The sequence below is a fragment of the Bison bison genome, unplaced genomic scaffold (genome assembly GCF_000754665.1).
Source record: "Bison bison bison isolate TAMUID 2011002044 unplaced genomic scaffold, Bison_UMD1.0 scf7180017864192, whole genome shotgun sequence".
Taxonomy (NCBI): Eukaryota; Metazoa; Chordata; class Mammalia; order Artiodactyla; family Bovidae; genus Bison; species Bison bison.
In genome coordinates this window covers 4,716,084-4,733,078 of record NW_011494764.1, presented here as the reverse complement: position 1 = coordinate 4,733,078, position 16,995 = coordinate 4,716,084, and the positions used below count along the sequence as shown (strand labels likewise).

Genomic DNA, 16,995 nt, shown 5'->3' with positions numbered 1-16,995 from the left:
CCCTGACTTGCTCTGGAGGGTACCCTACAGTCCAGCCCCACCCCTGCATACCACTGGCATCCATCAGTCCTTAAATATCCTTCATGAGTGACTGAGGGGAACACTAGGTGCTGTGAAACCAAGGAGCAGGGTCACAGCTACCTCACTGACCCTCCTGTGGATGCCCTGGGGCAAGCCTGCAGGGCGCGTGCGGTGTGCAGCCAGGACTCACCTGGGTGGCAATGATGTATCTGATGCTGCCAGGGACGGGGTCCATGCCCAGCGCAGCTTTAAGCTCATCTGAGAGCAGGACGGGCTCCACGGGCAGCCCCTTCAGAAACCTGGGGTAAGAAGGCAGGGCTGGACTGCAGTCCAAGGACGGCAGGGGTGGGACGTGTGCAGCACAGGCAGATGCAGGACTGCTGGGGGTCGTGACTGCCAGCGGGGTTGGGGCCTTTGGGGCTGATGAACAAGGGTGCTCAGCCTGTTCTTAACGCCACTGGGCTGCACACCTCGAGGTGGTTAAATGGTGGGTACAGGCACACACGGAGTGAGAAAGCCAAGGCCTAGCTGTCTCTGAGGGGAGGGCTTCAGGAGACCTCCACGAGGCTATAGTACTGCCCCTCGCCCTGGCCCACCATGCTGCCATGCCCCGTGGGGACACAGCTTAAGAAACGGCCTCAGTTCAAGCTTAATCTCACAAACCACCCCTGCGGTAACCAGGGTGATGAGTCCAGAGCCCCCACATCCTCAATTGTGGGGCCCATCCTACGCAGTATGGGAGCAGTACTCAGCTCCACCTACCAGAAGCTTCACTGCCTCCTTAGGGTGACAGATAAAAAGAACCCACACACGCTTCTCACATCCCTAGTGGGTCAAGTGTCCCCACACTGAGAACAGGGCCCCTTAAACAGCTGGGAGGGAGAAATCCATATACCCTCGTCATCACAGGGGCCGCTGGAGACAGGCACGTATGTGCCCCTGAGGCTGGGCCAAGTGGACGAGCATCCACAGCCACATGGGGACACATGTGGGGACACTGCCTGTGGTCCTCATGGCTGCTGCCTGCCACGGCCTCCTGGATGGGGGCCTGCAACTCACTTGTCTCCGTTCGACTCAGGGGGGAAGCTGTGCCTCACGGCAGCCACAAACTCAGCCACGGTGTCATCCAGAGTGAAGACCACAGCGTTGGGACCCGCATCAAAAGTGTACGCCACCTGGAACCGGGCAGTCAGATGGGCTCAGACCAGCTTCCAGGACCCAAGGGCCACCCACTCAGGATGGGGAGTGGAGTTTTTCCAACATGGCGGCTGTGCCACCAATGAGAGTGAGATGGAGACGCAGCCCCCAGCAAAGCAGGCTCCTTGAAGCCCGCCTGGGACGCCCAGCCCCACACCTGCCTTGGTCTGCCCATGGTGAGCGTTGAAGCGGTGCACCAGCTGGATGATGCGCCGGGATGTGTCACTGAGGTAGGAGATGGGCGGGAAGGTGTCCAGGCAGGTGGCGTGGAACTGGTTGCTGTCCTTCATGGTCAGCTGGCCAAAGGCCTGGAAGTTGCGCTCCCTGATGCAGCGGGTCATCTCGGCCATGCGCGGCGGCACCAGTGCCTCTGCCCGGAACTGCAAGGCAGATGGCCAGCCTGTGAGCTGCATGGAGCCGTGGAGCCTGGTTTCCGAGCACCCCTGAGGAGCCGCCCGCCCAGCTGCCCACTGGCCTCACCTTGAGCAGGGCACTGGTCTCCACGCTGGTCTGCATGCCTGCCGTGCTGCCCATCGGCTTCCTCTCAGCGCTCACCTGCGGTGAGGGAGGGAGGCTTTCACCATGCCTGCGGCCCAGGGAGCCTGGGAAGGCCCTCTCGACCCCGGCTGGGCCCCCCACTCACCACGAGGATCAGGACTCGGAGCTCCGGCCAGTGTGACTCGGGGGCCACCTGACGGGCGACGCTGTCCTTCCCATCAGGGCGCTCACCCATCTGCCACTCCACAAAGCCACCGTACAGGCTGCGGCAGGCGCTGCCTGAGCCCCTGCGGGCCACTTCCGACAGATCGCTGTCCACCCCATAGACCCGGGCCAGGGTGTAGGCTGCAGGTGGAGGTGGGGGAGGCTCAGATAGGCTGGGGGTGGGGGAGTGGTCTGTGCTCAGTGACAGAGAAGGGGGGCACCTGGGGGATGGAGCCTCGGCCCTCAGCTCCGTGGCTGGCATTCAGCACCCATGTGCTCACAGGCTTAGCCTCCACAGAGGGCTCTCAGGGTACATGAGCTGCTGGGAGGAGGAGCCCTCTGGGGACCAGGAGGCCTGGGGCTGCTGGCAGTGCTGGGCGTAGGCCAGGACTTCTTAAGGGCATGATGCCGGGATGCGGCCCTGGGGTGTCCACAAGGCAAGCTGTCTGCCCTGGTTCACTGGTCTCAGGGCTACGTGGAGGACGTGACCCAACCACCCACCGCTGTGGTGACCGGCTTTGCCCCCAGCTTTGGGGTGGGGGGTCCTGCTAGAGACTGAGCCACAGGAGGGCAGGGCAGAGCAGGGATTCCGAAGGAGCAAGATGGGCTCCTAATAGGCCGTCTGAGAGCCTGGAGCCTGGAGCCACAGCCCTGGGGTTCTGCTACGTAAGCCAAGAAATCACCCTCACTTAGTTTAAGCCAGTTTGAGGGGGATTTTGTCATGTGCCAGGTCCTCCCTTCAGAGCCCCCAGAATATCTCAGCGTTCAGAGGTGCGACATGGCTGAGGCCGTGGCCTTGCATGCAGGGCAAGCACTGGGACCTGTCCTGGGGCACCCACCTAAGCAGGCATAGCCTGCAGCCGAGGAGGCCAGGCCTGCAGCCGTGGGGAAGTTGTTCTCCGAGGCCACATGAACCTTGTAGCTGAGGCTGAGAGGCAGTGGGTCTTCATGGCCGTCGCTCCTCCGCTTACGGGCCAGGCGGCGGACTGCGAGGAGGGAGACGATGCCTGGGTCAGCACAGGGGGACTGGCCTCTGCCCGAGCTCCTTACACAGACCTCCCCCTTCTCGGGAGACCCCAGGCCCAGACCTGGCCAGGCTGACAAGCATCGGCGGCCCCTGAGATGTGAGGTGGGGAGGGGCAGGTGACAGCAGCGGCTTCTGTGCGCTCAGACCCACCCAGCGCGAGGAAGCGGCACAGGGGTAGGGGCAGGCTTGTCCTAACCCCAGCATCCCCAAGGACCCTACTCACTCTCCCTCAGGCAGGCCTGGAGGCGAGGGTGCCCCATATCCTCCTCCCGGCCATTCAGCCAAATCCGGTCCTCTGTGAAGTCCCTGCTGATGGCGGCCGTCGTGGTGGTTTTCAACTGGGAAAGAAAGTTCAGGGCACCTCAGTGGTGGGTACCGGCCAAGCCCCCCTCTCTGTGGGGCCTTTCCTCCCCTGGTCCCTCTTAGTCGCCGGCTCAGGGCAGTGGCTTTGCTAGAGAACAGGGACGTGGAGGTGGAGGCCAAGGCAGGCCAGGCTCAAGTGGTGGGGATGCCCCGTGGGTGTCCACTACACAGGGCAGGGCCCACACGCCCATCTCCCAGCAGAGAATGCAGGGCAGGGACCTCCTAGGAGGGCTCAGCATGTACGTGCCCGTGTGCTGAGCACACCTCACAGTGGGCGATGGGACGGATGGCGTTCGTTGGCTGGAGATGTACTGCTACCATCTGTAAACAGGGGTTTTGTAAATATTTTTTCGATGTGTAGCATCAACCCATGCTCACCTGATCCTGGTGCAATGTGACGCTCAGAGAGGAATTGATGGGCAGGATCAGCTCCTCATCTCGCTTTCCCCCTGGAACAGACGGCCCGCCACAAAGCCAGTCAGTGTCCCAGCCCAGTGTACCAGCACCCTGTTGCTCTCGCCCACCAATTCCCTGCCCCTCCCCACCACCACCGCCACCTCATAGATCCCCAAGTTGCCTGGATCTTGCTCTTTCACTGCACAATCTAAGTCCCCCCCCTGTTGTGCCCCTGCCTTCAGGAATCCCTCGTCGATTGCTCCGCACTTCACTTAGCTCCTGAGAGCAGAGCTGGAGGCCAGTCCATCCCTTTGCTTCACTGCTTCTGTTTTGTTTTTCACTCATTCAGCAAGTATTCTTGGAGTGCCTGCTGGGTGCTGAGTGCTCTGATTTAAGTCTGTTCCCTTTCCCTCCCAAACAGAAGAAGCCCCATTTACTGAAAATTTCTTAAATCTCCCTGCTTATACCCCGGGAGACACTCTGGAATTACCCCCACTTCTGCTGAGCTCTTCCACTCCTGCATATCACAGCAAATACGGAAAACCTTCCAGAAAGTCCAAAATCTCAGATCCACTGTTAGGCACAGGTGGGGACAAAAGGGTCCCCACCTTCGTCTTTGGGGTGGCGGACAGTTACAGGACATGAGGAGAACGATCCTGGTAGGTAACCCAGGAGAACCCAGAACGATCCCCCATAAACATGCCCAGTTGCTTGCTGACAAAAGTGCAAAAGCAGTTCCTTGGAGGAGGCGTGCGGCCTCTTCTGAAAATGCCGCTGGGTGACTGGACATCCATGGCCCAACACAGCCACGCCTCAGTCTCATGTCTTGAACAAAAGTACTCAAAATAGATCAGACTTCAACTTAAAATGTAAAAGCCTAAAACTTTTAGGAAAAAACATAGTAAACACTCCTCAGGATGAAGGGCTAGAATCAAGACGTCTCTGACTTGCTACCAAGGATGGAGCAGATGACACATTGGCCCCCACCACCATTTAACAACTTCAACCCTTTGAAAGGCTCTGTTAGGAGGATGAAAAGAGAAGCTACACGGCGGGAGAAAATATTTGCAAACCTTGTATGTAGCAAGGATTATTATCTAAAATACAAAACGAACTCTCAAAACTCAATGGTAAAAAGCAGACAGTTCAGTTAGAATGTGGACGAAAGTCCTGAAGAGAGATTTCACCTAAGACTCACGGAGAGGAAATGAGCACACAGAACGCTGTTCAACATCACCGAGCAGCAGAAGAAACAGGCTAAAGCCATAGTGTGATGTCACCATCAGAATGGCCAAAATAACAGCTGGTGACAACAATGCGTGCCAGAAAGCTGGATCACCCATACCGTTATATGTGGTTGGCGGGGATGAAAAATGGTACAGCCAAATGGGAAGTTTGTTTCTTTAAAAAACCAAATATGCAACCACTCTATGGCCTAGCAAGTGTACTCCTGGGGCATTTATCCAGAAGAATGAAAACTTACATTGACACAAAAACCTGAACACAAAAGTTTACAGCAGCTTTTTCCATAATTGATCCCAACTGGAAACAGCCCAGTTGCCTTGCAAAGGCATATTGCCAAGCAAATTGTGGCCCCTCCCCCCGGGGACTCCAAGATTCACGCGGGTGACTCTCCAGAAACTAGTGAGGGAGAGGAGCCAGTCCCGGGAGCATTCTTGAGACCTGAACAAGACAGACACCGAGAGCAGGTGGAGGTGGCAGGGTGGGCGTGGCCGTGGGAATCAAGCCCCCACGGGGACCGGCGTCCTGTATGAAACACGTCCCCAGGTCTCCTGGCTGCACGTGGTGCCCAGCTCCGCGATCGCACCGTGGGAGGGTCCCCACATCTGCACGCGTACCCACAACCACGTCCACACGAGGGCCCAGCCCATCTGCCGCTGGCCGGGGACCCGGTCCACCGCCCAAACAAGCTCCTCCCAGCCTCAGTTTCCCTGTCCGCAGGGCCCCTAGATCCTGCGCCTCACGAGCCCACCACTCACAGTACTTGACGACAGCGATGTTGACGGGCGCGGTGCAAGTCACCACCACGATCGGCTTCTCTGAGGCCATGGCCGAAGAACAGAGGGACCCCAACCCACGGCAGCCGGCCTTCCAGACCCGCGCCGCAGCGGGACCGGCGATTGGTCCTCAACGCCCCACCTGCTCGCGTGTTGCCCAATCAAAGACGGGTCTGGCCCATGCTCCGCCTCTCAGCCAATGAGTGGCATCGGAAGATAGGCTGGCGACCCTGAGCCCGCCCCCGCTAGCCCGAAGACGCGGTCTGACTCTGCGCAGGCGCAGGGATTGGTTCGCCTCCGCCCCCCGCCCCGCACACTCACGCGAAGTCCGCGCAGGCGCGAGCTCTGCGCAGGCGCCTGGCGGTGCCGTTCCCCAATCTGCGCGGAGGTTTCCAGGTGAAGACTCTGGGTGAATGAGGCTGTCAGCGCCGTAAGACATGCGCTCCGCCTCCCGAGGTCCCTCACGCCTCGCCGCCCTGGGTTTCCCTCACCGAGCCGCCCGAAATTCCCCTCACCCGGCCGCCCTGAGATTCCGTCGCCCGAGTTTTCCTCAGCCCGGCTGCCCGGGGTTGCCACAGGCTCCCCACCCCCTCACCAACCAGTTCCTGGGTGAGGGGCTGCTAAGGGAGGAACTTCTTCGGAATAGGTACTTTCCAGCCCTACCCCCGTCTTTTAAAGCTCCGTACCAGCCGGGATTCTCTTTTCAGGGTTAAAGTTCAGTCGCTCAGTCGTGTCCGACTCTCTGCGACCCCATGGACTGCAGCACGCCAGGCTTCCCTTTTGAAGTGGGTTGCCACATTTATAATGACTCTTATTGGTGTAAAACGTACCATTTTAACCACTTTGAAGCTTGCAATTCTGTTGCATTAAATACCTTCACATTGTTGGGCAACCATCACCACTCTCCAACTCTAGAACTTTTTCGTTTTCCTAAGGTCAAATTCTATTCCTTACACAACAACTCCCAGTTTCCCCCTTCCGTTTGTAAGAATTTATTTTTGGCTTTAAAATGATTCGGTTTTCAGTGAAGATAGGAGCGCAGCCCGCACCCCCCCCCCCCACCCCCGCCCCAGTTCTGTTCCTACAAGTATAGCAAATAGCTTTCTTCTGATTAGGTGTTTTTTGGAGACCATCCTGAAGATCTCCATTTGCCATAACTTGTCCAACTGGTCCCCTGTTGGTTGACAATGAAGTTCTTATCAGTTTTTGGACACAAGCAGCTTTCTTATGCAAGTGTTGAGTCCTTTTTTAGGATAAATCCCTGAAATTGGAATTGCTGGCCCTAGCAGGATGTACCTGAAGTAAAGCTGATAGCTCTTGGCAAGTTCCCTCTGGAAGTTCCATTGATCCCAGCCGCCAAAGTAAGGGATCTGGAACGTTCCCCAGCACAGCAGCTCCCCGTCAACCTGACTGGTGAAAAATGGTATCTCACTGTTTTCAGTTGTGTTTCTGATGGTTGTTACATTTTTTCTTGGAATCACTGTTTTGTTTCATGCAGACCCATTAAAACTTCCTTTGAAGAGCCGTTGGTGCATTTCTCTGGACAGTGGTCACAGTGTATTCTCTGAACTATAGAAGCAAGGTCGCCTATGAATATCAGTGATTTGTACAGTGTGTGGCAGTGATGAAGGGACATCTCACACGTTCATGATGCCATCTGTTTTGCATCAAGTACTGTGCCAGGTGTCCCACTCTGGGGGACTTCACCTGGGGGACTTCATTTTATTGTTTATAATTTAAGTTTTGACTATAGAGTGAAATGTGTCACCCCACGTTCATATGTTGAAACCTAACCCCCAGTATGATGGCGTTAGGAGGGGGCCTCTGGGAGTGATGAGGTTATGGGGGTGGGGCCCTCATAACAGATCCCACAGAGTTCCTCACCCTTTCTCCAGGTGAGGGTACCATCATGATCCAGGAAGGGGCTCTCGTCAGACACCAAACCTGCCAGCACCTTGATCTCTCATACTTCCAGTTTCCAAACTGTGAGAACTCAGAGGTGGTTGTTTAAGGCCCCAAGTCTGTGGTATTGTTTGTTACAGCGTCCTGAACAAACTAAGACAAAGACAGTATTATATGTACTTGATTTAAAGAGAGAATTACCAGACACTCTTCTATGCTTAACCCCAGGTTCGGCAGCCACTTTATTTTTTAACTTATTTTGGCTGCACTGGGTCTCCATTGCTGGGTGCGGGCTTTCTCTAGTTGCGGCGAGCAGGGGCCACTCTTGGTCGCGGTGTGCAGGCTTCTTATTTTGGTGGCTTCTCTTGTTGCGGAGCACGGATCTAGTTGCCCCATGGTGGGATCTTCCCAGACCAGGGATGGAAGGGACACTGTGTCCTCCTGCACTGGACTGCCAGGGAAGTCCAAAGGCAGCCACTTTTACGTCTGTTATTTTCCTCCGTGTTACTTTTCTTTCTTAATTGATTGACTGTTCTGGCTGCACTGGGTCTTCATTGCTGCATGTGGGCTTTCTCTAGTTGCATCTGGCGAGGGCTGCTCTCCAGTTGCGGTGCATGGGCTTCTCATTGCTGTGGCTTCTCTTGTGAAGCATGGGCCCTAGAGTGCCAGCTCAGTAGTTGTGGCACATGGGCTTAGTTGCCCCGTGGCATGTGGGATCTTCTTGGACCAGCGATTGAACACGCATCCCCTGCATTGACAAACAGATTCTCAACCACAGGGAAGCCCCTTCCTCCATGTTTCTAAACAGCCTACTTGTTTCCTTCTTTCTTTTTCTCCTTCCTTTATTATCATTTTTGATGGCATCTTTTGATTGTCACCAAGCAGAAATGAGGAATTGTTTTCTATCCCCGCCACAATCCATCCTCCCCCATACAGGTAATGTTCTCAGTGTTATGATCGTGTGAACCATGTTCACAGTTGAACACATAGGTATTAAGTGCCTGACTGTGCATTTGTGTAGTGGGGAACCTTGAACAAACAAGCCCCCTGAAAGAGGGCTGGGCATAGACCCCAGGTTGACACCATCAGCCCTTGCTCTTCCGAACAGTCAGCCTTCAAGCATGTAGAAGATAAGCTCATCACAGGGCCTCTATTTCTGGGGCTTTTTGTTAACTAGATGTGGGTTAATGCCTGTTCTGCCATAGTGGGAGTGATAAACCAAAGGACAGAAGCTTTTACAGATGGTCACGTGTTCTGATTTGCTCCATTAAAATGTATTTCATGGTGATGTGGTAGGTGCCTTGACACCTCAGGGAGTCAGCCTGAAGTGTCAAGGCTGCAGGACAAGAACAGAGCCTGGAGCATTTCTCACAGCCTTCCTCAGACTTCCTGTCTTATTTCAAAGCATTTTTAAAATGTAAAATATATAACATGAAATTTACCTTCTTAACCTTTTCCTTTAAAAAAAAAATTGGCTGCACTGGGTCTTAGTTGCAACATGTGGGATCTAGTTCCCTGACCAGGGATTGAACCCAAGTCCCCTGCCTTGAGAGCACAGAGTCCTACCCCTGGACCCACCAGGGAAGTCCTTAACCATTTTCAAGTGTGCAGTTCAGTGGCAGTAAGTGCACTGACATCGATGTGCAGTCATCCCCACGTCCGTCTCCAGAACTTTTTCCTCTTCCCAAACTGAGACTCTATGCTCAGTAAACTGAGTGTGAATCTCCTCCTCCAGCCCCTGGCAGCTACTCTTCTACTCTCTGTGTCTGAATCTGTCTGCACCAGGGACCCATGTAAGTGGAATCCTGTGTCTGGCTTATTTCACTGCGTATAATGTCCTCAAGGTTCATCCATGTTGTAGCAGATGCCAGAACTTTCCTGCTTTTTAAGGCTGAGTAATATTCCATTGTATGGATGGACCACATGTTGTTTATGCAGTCATCTGTTGTGGGTATTTGTGTTGCTTCCACCCCTTGGCTGTTGGCGAGTAACGCTGCTGTGAACGTGGGTGTCCACTGTCTCTTGTTATAGTTCCTCTTATTTGGTTCTTTGGGGTACACACCCAGAGGTGGAGTTTCTGAGTCATGCGGTAGTTCTGTGTTTAATTTTCTGAGGAACCTCCAGTTTTTTTCCACGCTGCTGCCCCATGTTACCTCCCCACCAAAGTCCCCAGCTTCCATTTCCTGTGTCCTCACTGACACTTGTTCTTTCCCTTCCTTCCTTTTTTGCGCAGACTCCCTAACGGCCGTGAGGTGTGAAGCCGTGTCTCCTTGTGGTTTTGATGTGCATTCCCAGATTTCCTTTCATTTGCAGTGATTTCTCAGTGTTGCTAAGCCAGCGCGTGGTGTGGCGTTGTTCAAACATTAGTGTGAATACCGGTCACCCAGGGAGCGTGTTGAAATGCTGATTCTGAGTCAGGAGGTCTGGAAGACTGCCTATGTAGCCAGTGTCCCGGGTGTTCAGGGCAGAAGCTTGCTGGTCGAGGGCCACACCATGAGTAACAAAGAGCCCAGGACACACAGGGGCTCTGTAGTCAGACCAACCCCGTGTGTACGTAACTTTGCAAGCCACGGAGAAGTGTTTCCTACAGCAGAGCAATTCTCCCTCCAGGGACTTAATGGACAGGAGGTGACTTGAAAAGATGATGTGTAGAGTTTTCTTTATTGCCCTTTCATTTCAATTCAGTCCACCCTGGAGACCCTCAGCAGCGAGGTTTTTTTTGGAATCTGGGGGTGAAACATCACAGAGCGTGGCAGTGAGAGACGATAAGGGAAGGAGTCTTCTCTCCTGGGAGATTACCGTGGGGGCGGGGGCAATCTGACACTTACAGAAGAGGTGGCGGTGCAGAGGTGCAGGAGACTCCACCGTGCGGTAACGCGGGTGAGGCCCACAGCATGGGCTGCGGTGAGTATGTAAGAGGAGTCGGCAGTGGGAGCTGAGGTGGCCGGGGCACCAAGGAGTGACGCAAGCGGGGCGGTGTGCCAGGGAAAGGTGGGAGGGGCGTTCTAGGGACGCAGGCAGAGGGGAGCGGACTGAACAGGAGCACGCCATCCCTCCAGGAGGAAGTCCATCTCTTCCTCAGGCCGAGCTGGGAGCCAGCAGGCGGCCAAACCCTCCTGTGCACTGGTTGGGAGCACCTGTTCAGAGTGAGAAGGGCCCAGAGCCCCAGACTTCACCTCCCCCCCATCTCATTTTCTTGTCCTTTTCATTATCTCCTAAACTCCTCAGGACTTAGTATCTTGGCCTTGGGGATTAAGGCCTTGAACTTGGTGATCTCTAAAGACCCAGGACTTGTACTCTGTGCCCGCACAGCAAGCAGGTCTCCATGGGTCATGACAGAGACACGGAGGCATGATACTTAGAATATTTCCTGGCCACAAAATCTTTTGATTGTTTGGTACTTCTTTTTTTAACAGAATTTTTAAAAATTTCCATTGTAACCATTTTTAAGTGTACAGTTCAGATGCTTTAGGAGCATTCACGTTGTGGTATGGCCATCACTTCCGTCTGCTTCCAGAACTCCCTCACCTTCTCAAGCTGAGACTCTCTTCCCACTAAGCCCATCCCTACCCCCACCCCTCCTTCCCCAGCCCCCTACAGCCACCATCTACTTGCTGTCTCTGTGACTGTGACTCCTTTAGGTCCCTGTATCAGTGGAATTGTACAGCACATGCCTTTTTGTTTCTGGTTTATGTCACTGAGCATCATGTCCTTGGGACACCCCCATGTGGTGTGTGTCACGATTTCCTCCCGTTTTATTGCTAAGGAATGTCCCTTTGTACGGATGGACCATGCTTTATTCATCCACCTGTTAACCACTGTGAATAATGCTGCTGTGTCTTCTGCTTTTTTCGGACACAACCATCCTCAGCTCATGGGCTGTCCAGAAGTAGGTGGGAAGAGCTGGGTTTGGTCTCTGGGCCATGGCTCACTGACCCTGCTTGCAAACATAATCATCCCCGATCACGTTCTGTGCTCAGCTTTGGGTCTTTCTGTGAGTCCCTGGGGATATTCCCATCCAGAGGAAAGGCTCTGGGTGGAGTGGCCCAGAGCCGAGGGCTGACCATGTCTACAGGGGGCCCCCGTTGTGAGCACAGTACCGCGGGCTGCTTCCTTGCGTCCCCTTTAGCCCCATGCCCGCTGTGAGCAGCCCACACTCACCTGACTCAGAATCTTTTCAAGCTCTTCTATGGACCCATCACCCTTTTTAATTACAAAGTGTTCCTGTGAATTACGACTTCCCTGTAGCTCAAACGCTAAAGAATCTGCCTGCAATGCAGGAAACCAGGGTTGGATCCCTGGATCAGGAAAATCCTCTGGAGAAGAGAATGGCAATCCACTCCAGTGTTCTTGCCTGGAGAATTCCATGGACAGAGAAGCCTAGTGGGCTACAGTTCATGGGGTTGAAAAGAGTCAGATACGACTGAGCGACTAACACACACGCACATACACACACACGCACACACGGACCCATCACTCCGACCTCCCTCTCCTCTTTTTCCTCTGCCTCTCTGTCTTGTTTCCCAAACTCTGGTCAGCTCTGAGTGGCTTCCTTCCGGCCTGCTTCCATCTGCAAGCCCTTCCTCCTCCCTCAGCCAGGCATGAGGGTCCCTGCCCACATGGCTTCCAGAGCTCCCCTTCCTGCACATCCTCCCAGCCCCTTAAGACCATCTCACCCCACGCCATGGCCCCGGGTTAAAAACAGTATCTGCCGTTCTGATCTAGTGTGTTATTTCTCATTTCCAAGTAAAAGGAAATTCAAAATTGCTTACTGAAGAGCAGTGTGGTTTAGGAGCCAGGACCCTGGAGCTGGAAATCCCAGCTCTGCCACAGGCCTGCTGTGTGACTCTGGGAAAGCTGCTTCAGGCTCTCTGTGCCAGCACCCTCCCTTATAGGGGATAAAAACACGAGAGAGGTCATGTCAGTGCCGCGCCACGTGCATCTGCAGTAACTGCTGGTCACTCTTCGTCCCCAAAGGAGCTCTCAGGTAAGTCCAGTCGCTCTTCAGAAAAACTGTTCATTTGGTTAAATCAGGAGTAAGTTACACGGAGTCCGTCACTTCCAGCTCCCCCAAGCCAGAGCTCCAGACATGGCATCACGTACTGTATGCACGAGGTGGGGACGCCTGGCCAGCCGGGACCTGCAGCTGGCATCTGCCCACACTCCTGCCTTCCCGCCAGAGCCACCGACTGTGGAAACTATTCCCCTCATCCAGGGACACGTGCACCCAGCTCACCTGCTTTCAGACGCCCGCACGTGTGCTCCAGCACCCCAGCCACCCCTGTAAATAGATCTGGGGCTTGATTCCTGTGGCCTGGATAAACCAGGAGACTGCTTTGCAGGCCTCCTGGGGCTGATGATGGTATTTCATTTGTGCTAAAGAGAGCAGACCCCTCTCCAAGGCTGGGAAAAGCCCTGATATCTGGATTAAAAGGGGAGGAAAGTCTGGTTACGTCGAGATCGCCTTGTTCCGTTTATTCCCTCCTTCTCTTGATGGTTTTCAGGTGTCTGTCCAGGATCTGGTGGAGGTCAGGCATGGATATGCAGGCTGCCACTGCGCGGCAGAGGTCATGGGGGAGAGTGGCTTCATATGTGCTGCTGAGGATGTCAGGCTTGAACTCAAGGCTGTAGGACAGATAGACAGCCCATCTGAGGCTGCAGGACAGATAGACAGCCCATCTGAGGTTGGAGCAGCGCTAGGTGAGTGGGTGGTGGAGCTGCACCGGCGTGCAGGGTGGAGGATGGATGGAAGATGGACCTGGGGGCCAGGAAGATTCTTCTGCTGTCAGCCTGAGAAATTACGAGAATGTGGACTGTGGTGCAGGCTATGAGGGTTGAGGTGAAGATGCTGGTCTGAGAAAGGCTTGGGAGGTGGAATTGGGTGACTGTGGGGTCAGGAAGGTGAATACAGGGGTGAGGAAGTCACATGGCCTCAGAGTTGTTCCCAGAGTCAGTGAATAAAGCAGAAAGCATCTAGGCAGAGTCACCCCCACGTGACCAGCCATTGTCTCCCCTGGAGCGATGGGCCCACCGCCCAGCTCCTCCTGGGGCTGCCCACCTGCTGCTCCAGCCCCAAGAGCTCACGTTCACATGTCAGGGTCACACAAGGGACAGGGGTTGCCACGCTGTGCATCTCAGGGACCCTCACACCCTCACAGACGATTGAGGACCCCAAAGAGTGAATGTGTGTGGGGGGGGACTCCTATTTATTTTTACCTGCTTCAGAAGTTAAATGTGCTAAGTTTCTTAAAGATTTTGTTTATTAAGTTTATTAAAAATAATCACAATAAACTCATCACACCTTAACATTTTGTGAACAATAGCTATTTTCTGAGACAAAGCTGTAATGAGAGTGGCAGTGTTTGGCGTTTCTGCACATCTCCGCCTTTGGCCCCATGAACATCCTCCTTGTAACACTCTGCCTGATGGGTGGGCTGTACTGTAACTGCTTTTAGACAACACTGCTCTGGTTGGAAAGGACGAGATCTCCTCCAGGTGCACTCTGATCCTGGCGCTGGGCAGTGAGCTTCCTGTGCGCTGCTCGTCTGTCTGCTGCTTTGTCTTTGGTGCAGGCAGGGCTTTGTGACATCTACACTGGTCATTTGGAAAATACTGCTTCACTGACTAAGCAGAGCTTCCAAATGCCGACGAGTTTCATTTTATAGTATCAAAAACTCTCATCCGAAAAGTCCTTAAACTTGGGAAACTGCCAAGCTTTTAGGGAAGACACGTTTCCAAAATTGCCATTTTTTTCTCGAAAGCACAAATGCTTGTCACTGGCAAGTGTAGTTCTTCACTCAGAAGCTCAGAGGGACCAGGACTCAGGGACTGAAGATGTCCTGAAGCTGATGTGCTTTGTGTGGGTAGGTGGTGGTGAACTGTGGTGCCCTGGTGTGTGTGGAGCCTCTGGCAGTGCGGCCCCCCAGCTTCTGCACTGTCCATGGGTGTGGTGGCCGTAACCAGCCCCCCCCCAGTGCAGCCCCTGGTCTGCTGACCACCTGAAGAACTGCTGGTGTAGGAGTGTGGGTTAAGTTCTGCAAGAGAAGGAGGTAGATGACCCCTGAGGTGACCAGAGCTGAGCGGCTAGCTGGCCGTGCCTCCCCAATGCCAGCGGGGTCACCTGACTGTCCTCAGTCTCGGGCTCTTTCTGACTGGTCCCAAGCCGCTACATCTCAGAGGCTGCCCTGCAGCGCTCACAGAAGAGCCCCTGGGCTCTATGACCCGCCTTCCTGCAGCCTCCCATTTCTGAAGCACAGGTGTGACTGTGTCCTGGGCCCCAGACCTGTTCCCAAGGGGAGGACAGGTGGCAGGTGTTTGAGCTGCAAGCAAGAACTGAAGTGATTCTGCATCTTCTTGAGCACTAGTTGCAGGCCATCCTTATGGGGGACAAAAGAGCAGCCCTGAGGGGCGGAGGCGTGGGAGGGGTCATCCTGGGGAGAGCGGGCTGTGAAACCCAGTCGGAGGCTCTGACTGACCCACGGGAGGACCGTCATCTGTTCTACATGATACCCAAGGATGGACCCTGGTGGGAGCCCCCTCCACTCTTGCCCTCTGCCCTCCTGTCCTCCAGCTCTGCCCAGTGCTCTGCGGGCACCTGGGGATGGATGCTTGGGCAGCTGCCAGACCACCTCTCCAGCAGCTCAATGGGCCAGGCGGAGGCAGCTGGGAGGAGAGGTACACTGGAGCTGGAACTTGGTGGTCAAGAATGGACAGAGCATCCGGGAGAGGTTAAGGGTGGAGGGTCTCCCTAGAATGAGCAGTTGTGTTGTGTTTTTGGCGTCTCCTGTCTCCTTGGCTGCCATGTCCCCCTGGCCCCTCTTGAGTTCTGCAGCAGAAGCTCACCTACTTTCTCGCAGACACCGAGGCGTCGCAGTAGAGTGAAGCTCAGCAGAGCCACGAGGCTGGAGCCAGCATGCCTCACTGCTCACCTGGCAAGGACTCTGTGTTTGCCGGCAGAGGCCTGCAGACCCCCGACTTGTAGAGGGGGTGCTGCCCGCCGCGCCCAGGTCCCAGCCTCTCCCTAGCACCTCTCGGTTTTGGCTGCCATGGTGCTCTCCCTGGAATGCTCCACCATCTGCAAGGTGATGGAGGCTGGAAACTTTTGTTCCACTGAACTTTGCCAGGGAGCTATACTTAGCCACCAAGTGGAGGCCAGGAGTGGGCTCTCTGAGTATAGATAGTAACCAGTGAGCTATTTTCAAACTTCCAGAGAACCCCCGGAATATACTGGGCCAACCCGATATTTATGGAAGCCTCTGGGCTCCCTAGTGCGTCTGCAGATTCAGGAGAGAGGTCTCAACAGGGAGTGGGGGGCAGCTGGGCCCCCAGGAGGCCGGGCATCCCTCCCACACCTGTCCTGGGATCTGAGCCATGAGCCGGGCGCGAGCGTCCCAGTCAGAAGGTGGCCCCAGGGGTTTTTTGTCTGCCGCCCCTCACGAGCCTCCCGGGAGCACTTTTCATATGGTGCAGATGCCGCCCCCACCCCAATTCTCTTGTCCAGAATCCTGCGGATTTCTTAGGCTCCTGCTTTTGCCCAGACTTAGCCCACTGCCTCCGAAACACCTGCTTCCTATTCCTCAGGTCCTGGGGCTCCTGTCCCCCAACCCAGTCTCTTGCCCTGGAGAGAGGCACTGACAGTGTGCGTGGAGCAGTGTGATCAAAAGGCCTTCCGACGGGAGAAAAGAGAAAGTGTGACACATAAAAATCTGGGTAGAGAAAAGAAAGCCTGTAGTTGCAGGGCAGGAGACCCAGATAGCAGTGCCATACCTCACGTGGGGTCAAGTGTGAGTGAGGGTTGGACCCCTTCTTGATCCCCACCCGTGGGTGTTGGGAGTGGGCTCCAGAAACCCAAACACTAAGCGAGTGTCCTGGGTCAGTGCTGCTGCTGACTAGGCAGAACCACGAGGAACAGAGAGGTGGGAAGCTGTGAGGCCTGAGTGGCCAGCGGGGACGTGGCCCCATGGCAGGGACGCGGTGTGCTGACTGCGGCCACCCTGCTCGGAGGGGAATGTCTCCCCCATTCATTCCACGTTGGCTCCCTGGCAGGTGCCCGGGCCTGTCTTCACCCTGCCTGCCAACCCACCCTCCGCCAGCCCAGATATAAATATAAGAGCATTTTCCATGGGCCAGCACAGAAGGGCAAACATGGGACTTTATTTTAGGCTTGTGAAATTCCCTTCCTCCATCCCCAACAGGTGCATCGGCTTCATTTAGATATTGGTGCTCAGAAATAGAACACAATTTACAATATAGCTTCCTTCAGGCATCTGGATGCCATTTTAAAAAAGCCGTCCAGCGCGGTGGTCGGACACAAACACAAGTGCAGTTGGAGCTCAGCCTTTGCCGGGAACCAGCAGAGGCTCCCGAGCC

General features: G+C 54.9%; 1 protein-coding gene across 1 annotated transcript in view; it reads right to left on the bottom strand.

Moving 5' to 3' along the window:
* The window catches only part of MVD (mevalonate (diphospho) decarboxylase), a 6,762-nt gene extending 918 nt beyond the window's left edge, over positions 1-5,844 (bottom strand). The window contains exons 1-9 of the mRNA XM_010843964.1: positions 5,707-5,844; positions 3,689-3,759; positions 3,171-3,285; positions 2,760-2,906; positions 1,862-2,061; positions 1,699-1,773; positions 1,380-1,598; positions 1,081-1,196; positions 212-320 (exon numbers count right to left, since the gene is read on the bottom strand). Coding sequence (XP_010842266.1) covers positions 212-320; positions 1,081-1,196; positions 1,380-1,598; positions 1,699-1,773; positions 1,862-2,061; positions 2,760-2,906; positions 3,171-3,285; positions 3,689-3,759; positions 5,707-5,776 — 1,122 coding nt within the window. The 5' untranslated portion in view covers positions 5,777-5,844. The remainder of the gene's footprint in view (positions 1-211; positions 321-1,080; positions 1,197-1,379; positions 1,599-1,698; positions 1,774-1,861; positions 2,062-2,759; positions 2,907-3,170; positions 3,286-3,688; positions 3,760-5,706) is intronic.
* Between the last annotated feature and the right edge of the window lie 11,151 nt (positions 5,845-16,995).